An 11339-nucleotide genomic window follows, 5' to 3' on the forward strand; every position below is an offset into this window, starting at 1 on the left:
TTTATCTCCTCCTCTTTGCAAACTTCACATTGTGTGTCTATCCCTAGAAGTTGTGACACATGGTGAGTTTGGCAGAAAGACAACATTTTAAGCAGAGGGTAGACTGCATCCAAATTGAAAAATTTCCAAAGTTGAAGATCCCTAGCAACTCCTGATTATTTCTCTTTTTTTCAAGAGTTAAATCGTTAAAGTATATGTTTTGTTTTACAGTCTACATAAGGCACCCTGGTAACTGTAAAAACAATGGCTGTAAACAAAAGTCAAGCTTTACCCATGTAAAATTATACAAAATGGAAAAAAACCTTCCCAGTTTACCTATGTCCAAGTAATGGATAGAATTATCCACTCAAGAGTAGGAGCATGTGAAATGAGTGACTTCCATGATAAGAAATGATGATGTACGTATGCATTACCTCCATGCTTGTGTGATGAATTCCAAACCCTTACAGGCCTGTTCTTCCCAATGTTACCCTACTATGCTGAAACTGCTGGCTACCAGTTGCTGTACACAGCTGGGAAAAGTTTATCCTTTTCTCCAAAACTCACCTTTTACTGTGCAGTTTTGTGGAAGTTGGAGTTCTTGCATTAAAGAGGGTGTAGAACTGACTTGCAGTAAAGAGGGTGTGCTTGAGCTTGGCCAGTACCTGACTAAAACGAGTAGAGGGGTCAAGGTAGCTGCTCAGTTTTTCACACAACTTCAGAGAAACAAAAATATATGCAGAGGATCAACTATCTCGTGCTAGACTTCATGTGAAGTTTGTTCCATTCCTTAATAACAGCCTACCTTTCATTTAAAAAAGTGAATTTATTGTTTTTACAGGTAATTAAGTTCAAAACCAGTGATGAGAAACAGCAAAGCATCAGCATGACCTGCTAGCTGGGGCTCCAGCAGAGCATGGCTCATTTTATGGCAGTCAGTTGTAAAGTCCAGCCCCACTGGCATGGCAATTGCTTAGGAGTTAATTGAGGTAGAGCTATAATCAGTCCCTTTTCTCCCGGTGCAACCCATTTCAGCAGTTCCTTGTAGCCAGCCAGCTTTACCTGAGATAGAAACATACACTATAATTAGAACAATGCCTTTTCAAAGTGCATATAATTGCAATATTGACAAAATAAATATTGATCTATAGCTACTTTTCTAACCAATTATCCTTAAATGCCACTTACCAACCAAATGAATGATAATTATTAAAGGTAGTGTAAAAATACTAGCAAACTAGATATGGAAGTGCAAGTAATAAAGCTAGTCATGTTGGGTCTTGAGAAGTACTTAGGGCTGTAGAAGGTAAACAAGCACCTTTCAGAAGTATTTGGGATGGGATTTAGGTCTAAGCAGGGATCTAGGTGCTACAGTACCGAGCTGTGTGTGACCTATTTCTGAAATGCGTGTTTCCCATGGTGGAACTTGTAGTCTTGAATGAGCATCACTGTTTCTTAGAGAGTGCAGCCAGGTATCTCAGAAGAGATGACTTGAATAACCCCCTCTCACTAAAATCACACCAATGGGTTTATGGTGACTCTTCTTCTGGTGACGTGCTGGAGCAGCTGAAGATCAGTCTCTGCCGCTGAGGAACATAGAGTCTAGCTGCCTCTCCAAAAGTCAAGATGCATTTCCATTACTTCTGAAATGACTTTTTCTTCCCTATCACAGAGTTATCTTGGCACCTATCACACTATTTTTATATGGAACTAGACCAGAAGCAGCCCTAATGCACTTCATCAGCTAATGGACATGAAGTGCATGAGACCAGAACAGAGCTAAGCCAAAAGTGAATCTCCTCTTAAATGCACAGAGTTGATACCAACTTCTGCTTCCATTGGGCTACACTTCTTTCTAGAGTAGGCGTGGCATCAGTGTCCTCAATTTCTGACCTCCACTGGGTATAAATGCACATCTAGGGTCACACTGACTTACTTTTTAGCCTCCCTGGCCAATAAATCCTCTGTGTGCATTCCCTTTGTGCAAGGCTTTAACTGCTTTAACTTGAAACAACTGCACTGTTATAACAAGTCCAATATCACCAAAGTCACCAAAGGGAGGACAGCTACTTATAAAGCAAAGTCTTACCAAGTTAGAGTCTACATGTGAAAGAGGAGAAGCAGCGCAGTTTTTCCCTGCTACGTTGCCTCTTCATGATTCTCAGCTTGCAAGCTAAAACATATCCCAGCAACATCTCAGTCTAACTTTGTTAGTTGGAGAAGAAACATCCTACTGGAAGCACTATGACAAGGAGGTCCAAGAACTAAAACAAATATTCTGCTGGGTCTCTTCCAACGTACTCTGTCCTAAGAGCTATGCATTCCCAAAGGTGCCAGAAATTTAAATAAACATGATGGTACATGACAAATCCTAGAGAGAAGGGCACATGTTTGTGTGTGTGCTGTCTTTTACCTGTGTTTCTCCAAGCTTAGCCTGTGGCTCACCAAGTTCCAGAATCCCAGAAACTGGCCAGTTAAGGAAGACGGCGTTGACTGTCCCTTCTTTAGGGCTGAAAGTATACCTGGTTGGAAATGGGGAACAGAAATGCATTTCAGTTTTTCCATGTAAATTTTCAGAAGTGATACATAAGAGTGTTTCAAGATTGGGAAAATGGATTTGAAAAGTCAGCATTAGTTCCATTTTCACACACATAACCATCTTTTCAGATGATTTATATCCTTTAATAAAGTACTGCTCCTGTCTTCCAACAAACTAGAGGTAATGGAAACTATTAATTGAATTCAGAGGCAAACATCTGTAGTAATTTTAGTACACATGTAACTCTCTGCTGCTCAGCCATATAGGAAGGAGATACTTGCAGGGGAAGGGGAATCCTTAACAGAGAATTGTAGGTTATATTCAGAAAAACATGCTAATTCGCATCTATACAGCAACATACAGACTAAAAAAATTTAACAAGCATGTACAACAATAGAGCTTCCACCTTGCATAACTAGTTTTTGAAAATATTATTTTCAGCATATACTATCTGCACTATTTTCATTGGAAATCTTGTGGCATACCCTCAAAACATGCCTCCCTCCTTCCTTCACTTAGTTACAACTTTCTATTGCTCTTGAAAGTGATTTTACTAAACAGCAGTTCAGCATCTCCCAGCTAAAGCCAGATGGCCAAATTTTACTGGGAACAGGAGTAAAAAGGCCCACTGAGACAGAGAAGAGGGACGAGACCAAAACCCTGATGGATCATTAAGGCATTACAGCAGCTACAAGTCACAAAGGCAGGGGGGAGTCCAGAGACTGGCTGTATTTAGTGACCAAGCAATTGCTGTTATTTTCCCATGCATTTTTACCTTAAAAAAATGTACAATATGCTAGACTGGTTTCTAGTTTCTTCCTATCCCTTTTTTCTCTTAAAACATCAAGTGACATCAAGTATTCCTTTCTACAGATAAACACTTCATAGCAATTTTATATTTCCAGATTTGTATATTCTTTGTTTCTGTTGCCAACTATACTAAGATCAGTAAAGAAATGTTTGCAGCCTTCCCTTCAGCCTCAGCATCATCCCAAAACTACAGTCTCTACCTACAGCTTTATACACACTTCTGTGTGCAGTTACTTAAACTGACAGAGGGATTAATTTCTTCACCACATACAAACTAAAATGGTGAATTCTGTAGCACCAAGTCGTTAAGAATTTCAAAGGTTCACATACATTGGTGCTGCTTTACAGTGCCTACATTTTGATTCAGTACCCTTACCACACTTCTGGTGTGACGGAGTCGTTCTGTGCTCTCCATGGTTTCGTTCCATAGATGGCCTCTCCATTGACCTCCAGCCAAGCACCCATCTGCCTCAGGCGCTCCTCGAATATAACGGCGATGCGACCGTCGTGAGTGGGCCCGATATTCATCAAGAGATTTCCCCCACAGGACACTGTTTCAACGAGTTGCTGAAATGTTTTTCAACACACAGAGCATACGATTATGAACTAATGAAATCACACATCTGAAGTACTTTCCAAAGTCTGCCATGCTGCTTCAGAATAATGAACCAAATGAGCTACGTTACTGCTGCATGTTAAGACTTACGGGGGTCATCTCAATAGTCAAAACAAAATTTAAGCTCCAGTAAAACAAAGCTCTGATGACAAGTGTTACATCAGAAAAAAGCCCAAAATACGTTCTTGCCCCAGTATATCTGGCTGAATGTACATTAGAATCAGATCCTACACATTTTTAACATTTTCACTTCTGCAAGAACATCACAAGGGTTTTACTGATAGAATGGACAGATGATTTCTCTGCACCAGAGTAGAATAAGGCTAATAGTTGCCACTTCATCTTTACTGAAGCTTAGAGAAACAACTTCCTCTGTTCTTCCTCTGTTTGATGCTCTCCCCATTTTACAGAGACATCTGTGAAACACAAGAAAGCCTTCTATAGAGTCTCTAAAATTTGTGTCCACATCCACACTGCCCTCCAGAGATCATGGACTGAGATGCACAAGTCTGAGAAACACAGCTGGAGAAAAGCTCCTGAATGAATTCAAACATTCTGCCTCTGAAAAGAGGTTACTTCAATTTGTAGTAGTCTTTTGCAAGGACAGTACTAGAAACAGATTTAGACTGATTGTTATTGTTGCTTAATCTCCCCCTCTCTAGCTGAATTTTGAAATTAAATGCATTTTCCTGAAAGGTTGATCATCTCTCTTTCATTCAGTTTTCCTAAGCTTCGCATCTTTTTTAATAGCTTAGACTAGCAATCAGTATTGTACTAAGATCAGCTGTCTCCATCTGCCAGTGTCTAGCTGTGTGTCTGTACCAAAAATTTCTTGCTACAAGGTAAAATGACTTTTGAGTCATAAACTGTTTCTAGCTGTAAAGGGGAAAATATGTAGCCTTCAATCAGCTGTTCCGAACCAGGAGCTGTGCAACTGCAACTGTTTGATTCTCATCAGCTTAGAGATGCAGTTACCAGAAAAACTCAGTGGAAAAGGTAATTATGAGACTGTCCAGATCAGTCCTTGGCCAGTTACTCACAGGGGAAACGGCTTCTAAGAAACTCATCACATTTCTACTAGATAAACCTTTCCCTTAGTAATTTTATAAACTCCTCTGCCCCACTGTACCTTCACCAAGTCCTCGATGGTGAGGTAGTCACTGAGCTGCGCGTCCCTGCGGTACCCCCACGACCTCCTGTCGATGGTCATACAGTTCTCCCACTTGTGAGGCAGGAGGTGGCCAGGGTTGTACCGATCACTGCAGGTGTAGAAGCCGCCGTGGGTACAGATGCTGCCAACTCCCCAGCGGTCATTGGTTACAACTGTGTCCCGGACCGGGCTGGAAACAGACAAATTTTATTACTTTTATTCTATAGAATGCAGTCACAGCCAGCGTAAACCCTTCCCACACACACCCAGACAGTAACATTTTGGATGACTTCTGTACTACTCATTTATAGATTAAGTGCTATGTCAGGAATCCTATTCTCATTCTTTCCTAGTAAAAGGTCCAGATCGGCATTTCTTAAGGAAATATGCTCGACTTTTATAGGAGCTCTGCCAGAAAACAGCCTGCATTTCACATCCACTGCCAGGTGTTCGCTCTACAATGAAAACAATGTACCCATATTCTCAAATTGTCCATCTATTCTGCTTCTGTGCAGCAACAAATATATAGGGAAGGCTGTGATTAGGTAGAGTAGCCAATACCATCTTATCTGATTAACAGGTTTTTTCTAAAGCAAGCTTTGATAATTCTAGGGAAGATCTGGATTCTGTATTTCAGGAAAATGAATATTTTGTTAAGTCCTCTAAAGTAGAGGTTAACAGGTTCCATAAAATAAACAGAAAGTGAAACAAACTAGACAGAGAACAGAATTTTAGATAAGGTGCTAAGGCAACATCATTAGGTACCTGTCATTATACAGCCAAGCCAAGAAACCAGTGCTGTTCCAGTAAGTATCTGGAGCATTTCCACTCCCATCAGACCAAATTATTTCTGGCTGGTACTTGGTCACAATTTCATAGAGTTCTGGTAATGATTTACTGGTTGGAAACTTTCTTGTCTTGAAGACATTGGTGGCATCCTCAAGGAAGAGAGGATTAAACCATTCGAACAGGGAATGGTATAACCCAAAATGCAAGTCAGTTCTGTTTCTAACAGATGCTGCTAGTTCAGCAACAAGATCCCGTTTCGGTCCCACATCAACAGCATTCCAGTTCCAAGAATATTTGGACCCCCACAAAGTAAAGCCTGAAAAGAGAAAATTCGAAGGATAAGTAGGAGAAGAAGAAGAAGAGGGGAATTTACAGTTCCTCTTTCTGGAAAGTGGTTTGGAAGTGTGTTGTAAAAAAATAATAAAAACTATATTTGTAATAATATTGTTATTTTTGTGGATATGAACTGTGCCTATCATTGTGCATAAACAGATTATAATAGTCATCAGAATACCATGCCAGATATGTTTACATATTTTTTAATACATACACATATCCTAACCTGTTTGTACTGCTTAGGATAATTATTCCCTCTCTTTAGTTATTGACTTCATTCCATTAACTAGATGATCTCTAAGGCCCCTTCCAACACAAACCATTCTATAATTCTATGAAATTAATCACAAATACAGCAGCTTTTGAGGAATATACACTTTTGCAGAAAGTATCAATATGAACTGTAAATACACAACAAATGGAAGACAAAACTCTTTCTCAGCTGCTGCAAGCACAAGCTATTATTTGCATTCAAAGACTCTTCTCTCTTCTGTTTCCATCTTATGCAAATGTTCACTTTTCATTTGTCTCGGTATTTATAGCAGCTCAATCAACTACTCAGTACAGGTATATAAGCAGAGTGCAAAAACTCCTGAAACAGATTTCAAAATATCAACATTAAATATCAGGAGTCAGGAGAGATTTGACATTTCAGACATCCAGCAATCCTAGCACAAGCACTTAAAATAATACTGCACTGCAGACTCAGACCAGTGCCAGACAAGCTCCGCTCTCACCTTCAAACTGCTTTAGACTCATTGCCTAATAAATCTCGGGATATTTTTGTGAACTGAATATACGCAATTGTATCGACTAGACAGACAAGCTAAAAATTCATGCCCAAGGCTACAGGACAGACTAAATGAATCATGATTCTTTTGAAGATTCTTGAGAATTTCACCACAAGCATCATCAAGATAAAAATTTATGTGTATCAGAGCTGAGATAAAAATTTACAAGTCACAAGTTACCAGTCTTGAACCCACATCTCCCCAAAGACCAAAAACATTCATTAGCTGTACTTGTCATATTGCATCTTAGTATTTTATACTTTATTTGATACTGTATTTCCTTCCAGCCGCTTTCTTTTTCTTTACTTTTCTCTGCAAAGCATCTTACAACTACAGTGCTAAAAATCAACTGTGCCTGTAAAGCTAAAGACCCAGTTCAAGGTTTTGGCTTCTATGAGCTACATCAGGAAAAGCTATACCTTGTGAACCTTCCTAACTCTGACGCTAACTCCCAAAGCATACCCCTAAATTCCTTGCAGAAACCTACAGAGCTCGCTAACTGCCTGCAGACAGCAGCTCTCCATAAGTTAAAGAGTGCAGAATTCACTTTTATGGTTCTTTCATCAATAAATTGCACTATGGCTACTGCAGGAAGCTCAGCTGCCACCACCACTTCAGCCTGTCTTACCTACAGCAAGAAAAAAGTGGCACAATTTATTGTTCCTCCTATGCAAGCTCCATGACCTCAGCTTCCGTGTAAGAGTCAGGAAAACAACTGCACATTTCTTGGGTGGTTTTTTTCCTCTTTGGCTGCAGTGGGACAGGTAAGCCTGCCTGGCTTTTTCCATCTATCTTAGCAAGCAGGAAAGTCACCTGCTTTTTTCTTCTATTGACAGAAATGCAACAGTTACTAACATTCACAAAACTTCCACTTACCTTCATGATGTTTTGAAGTTAAGACAACATATTTTGCACCTGAAGCCTTCAGAATATCTGCCCACTGGTTGGGATCAAAGAATTCTGCTGTAAACAGTGGCCCAAAATCTTCGTAACTGAAGCCAGGTGGGTAATTGGCCTCCATGAATTTCACATAGGGCTCTCTCTTTTCCTTCTGCCAGTACCACCTAAAAAATACAGGACAAAACACGTCTGCTAATGTATCTTTAGACAAAGAGAGTTGAAATCACCAGCTCCTACACGGAGAGGCAGAGGTACTGAAGTACGTGACACTAGCAATAGGGCAAAATTGCTCCAGAACAGTTTTAATTACCAAAGATTTGCTTTTCTCTATCCTATTTGTCCATGCTCTACATCTTTGAAGCACTCCACTTTGGAAAGGTCCCAGGATTTCATTTGAAGCAATGAAAAAAGCAGCTACACTTTGAGAATGGAAAAATGACAGTCTTAGTATCCAAATCCCAAAACCATACTAGAGCGCACGTGCAGAAAGTCCGTGTAAGCAGCCCAGGTGGCATGAGAAATGCCCTTTTTCTGAAAAAATATGACTCATCCTCCTCAAGTCTCACACCTCAGCCATCAGGCACCTCTGCTCTGCCGCCCACATTGCAGTTCCTGCCACCTACAAACATGCGGACCAGCAGCTTTACCTTTCTGACAGTCCCAAGTCCTTTAAACTAAATGTAGTTGATTGACCAGATGCCCACAGTCCCTGGGCAGGACAGAGCTGTGACCAATGCACTACAGCCACTGCACAGGTGAGGCTCTGAACAAAAGGCACCCTACCAGAAGCCATGTCCTACAACAAAAACCCGCCGATCACTTAAAAATGCACCTCTGTCACAGGCTCTAACATGCAGGCACACATCTACCTTCCAGGGCACTTGGATTTAGCAACTAGAAGGAAAAATAAGCTGATATTGTCTCTATTCCAACTGGGCTAGTCCACAGCAGGGCTTGGAGCTCTGCTCTGTGTTCAACATTGGTCTCGCCCTCATCATAAGCAGAGATCATAAATCACGAACAGAGCAATATTTATTTTCAACCTGCTCCCTTCCCTTCCGAGCAATGAAAGAGGAGCTTTGGAAACAGCACACAACAGTCCTTACTGCCTGAACAGCCTTATTGCTGGACGTCTTCTAACAACAACATACCATGTGACTGCTAATATATACAGAGAAAAGAGTCTGGAAGCATTCACCTTTCTATGAATGAAGCCAAGCAGCAAAGATCCTGTTCCAGCAAGAACATACATGAAAACAGGTAGTAAGTTAAGGAATAACTGCAGAATCTAAAGGTCAGTATCTAAATGTTTGAAATGTGTTTCCCTCTCCTATCACGCGTTAGATTCTGACTTCAGTTCTTAAAGACATAGTAACTGTCTAGATATTGTTGTAACCTTCCCAGACTTCATCATAAACGGACACAACCTCTGGCAGCCAAAAGGGAAAAAACTCAGAAGAAAGAGGCCAAGACAGCTTTACTCATTGAAAGACTAGAGGGGTAAAGAAGAAGGGGGGGAGAAGAGGGGAGGGAATATGAGAAAAAGAGAAAATAACAAACCACAACCAAACAACCCCCCCAACCAAACAACCTCTGATTTCAAAGTACCTAATTGCATAAATAAACAGGGTAACATCCTTGCTTCTCTTCCTTTGTCACATAGTTTGCTAACATGAGCACTTCCACACTGACATGATTAGATTCTAGAAACATCCTTTCCAAGGCCATGCAGCTGCTAACATAGGATCTCAGTCGTCTGACTGCACATGCTGCTAGAAGGCCTGAAGCAGCTCTACACTCACATATGCCTAAGGATGGGGGACTCCAGGAATTTAAAAAGCAACTTCATCAACTACATTAGAGAGTTTTGGGATCTTCTTAGAACAACAACGAAGACCAAATGCTTGACCCTGAGTCTGTGCACCACTATCAGACAACAGCACTCAGACTGAGGCTTGAACCTAAATCTAGCAATGTCACCCCCCACAAAAGTAATTTATTAGTAAATGGAGTCTACCTTAAAAAACTGCTTGAATAGCCCTTGAATATGACTCTGAACAAACCAAATATTGTCAAAAACCAGTTATTTGTTTAGATCTATGTTGGTTTGGTTTGTTTTGTGAATATTGCATTTAAGGTTCACCACAGCTCTGCCACAGAACTGCTGTTATCTTCATATTTTAAATGATAATGTCACTCACTTGAAGTCACACAGGAAGTGCTTGGTAGAGCGTGAAAAGACGACAGCAGAAATATGCTTACAGCCGAAGGGTCTGAACCAGTGAACACTCACAAAACAAAGGTTTTACTGAGCCTCTGACCTAAAAATTACTTAAAGGATCAGAGCCTTGGACTCTCTTAAGTGGAAAGCAGTCTTGAATAACAGTAATAATAAAAGAGAAGAAAACCATCAACAGCATAAAATATGCACAAGAAAACAGCAGGCTGCTTGCTAAGCAAGGGCAGCAATGGGCACCTGCACTCCCCACAGTGCTCCAGCAGCAGTACCAGGCTGCTCCAGGGGCTGGGAGATCCTCAACGCCTGTTCCCACAGGGGAAAACCCCTTCACCCATCCCTTCAAGGTACTCCTGCGGCTCAACCAACTCTCTCTTTCACCAGCAGCAAATCACATCTCTCAGCTCTGCAAGATATCTTCTTAATTTAGTGTCGTCAGTCAAAGCATTCAAGTTTTAGGTCTGAGCAGGCAGACACACCCGAAGCACATCCAACTCTGCTTCCTTGCCAAAGGCGCCACGCAGTCCGTGGCCTTGGGTGGACACACACCTCTTCCCACACACCTGAGCTTCAGGGTCAGCCTGCAGAGGGGCTCTAACCCAAACCTCCGCTGTACGAGGGGGACACACACCCATCCCCGCCTGCCCGAGGAGCTGCTTGCCAAGCAAACCCCTCGGATCGCTGGGTACGACCCGCCCGCGGCGGCTGTTCCGGTGCGACCGGACACCGCTCGCCGCAGCTCACCAGAACCACTCGCTGCCGAAGCTGGGCACCGAGAACACGCCCCAGTGGATGAAGACGCCGAACTTCGCCTCGTCAAACCAGGCGGGCAGCGGCCGGGCGTCCAGCGAGCCCCAGGTGGGCTCGTAGCGGGGCCGCGCCGGCAGGAGCGCGGGCAGCCCCAGCAGCAGCAGCAGCAGCGGCGGCAGCAGCGCGGCGCGCCCGGCCGGCCGCGACATGGCGGCGGCGTGGCCGCGGGACACAGGCGGCTCTGCGGGGCGGGGGGCTCGGCGCTGCTCGGCCGGGCCAGGCCAGGCCGGGCCGGGCCGGGCCGGTGGAAAAGGGAGACGGCCGGGGCTAGGCGGGCTGTCCCCGCCCCAGAGCCCGCCCCGCCGGGCCCGTGGCCCGCCGGCAGGAATGCAGCCGGTCTGCACGGCCCCGGTCGCCGGGTTCGGCTCTGCCCCCGCCCCGGC

General features: G+C 42.9%; 1 protein-coding gene across 1 annotated transcript; it reads right to left on the reverse strand.

Annotated features, from left to right (window-relative positions):
* Positions 1-636: 636 nt before the first annotated feature.
* Positions 637-11105, reverse strand: FUCA2 (alpha-L-fucosidase 2). The gene is made up of 7 exons (XM_027904463.1): positions 10891-11105; positions 7887-8074; positions 5860-6199; positions 5074-5284; positions 3705-3895; positions 2393-2501; positions 637-1041 (listed from the first exon to the last, which is right to left on the reverse strand). Exons 1-7 carry the CDS (start codon positions 11103-11105, stop codon positions 901-903), a joined length of 1395 nt encoding a protein of 464 aa, XP_027760264.1. The 3' UTR covers positions 637-900.
* Between the last annotated feature and the right edge of the window lie 234 nt (positions 11106-11339).

This window comes from Empidonax traillii, unplaced genomic scaffold (genome assembly GCF_003031625.1).
Source record: "Empidonax traillii isolate 1590-97213 ecotype Southwest subspecies unplaced genomic scaffold, ASM303162v1 scaffold24:size2376012, whole genome shotgun sequence".
NCBI lineage: Eukaryota > Metazoa > Chordata > Aves > Passeriformes > Tyrannidae > Empidonax > Empidonax traillii.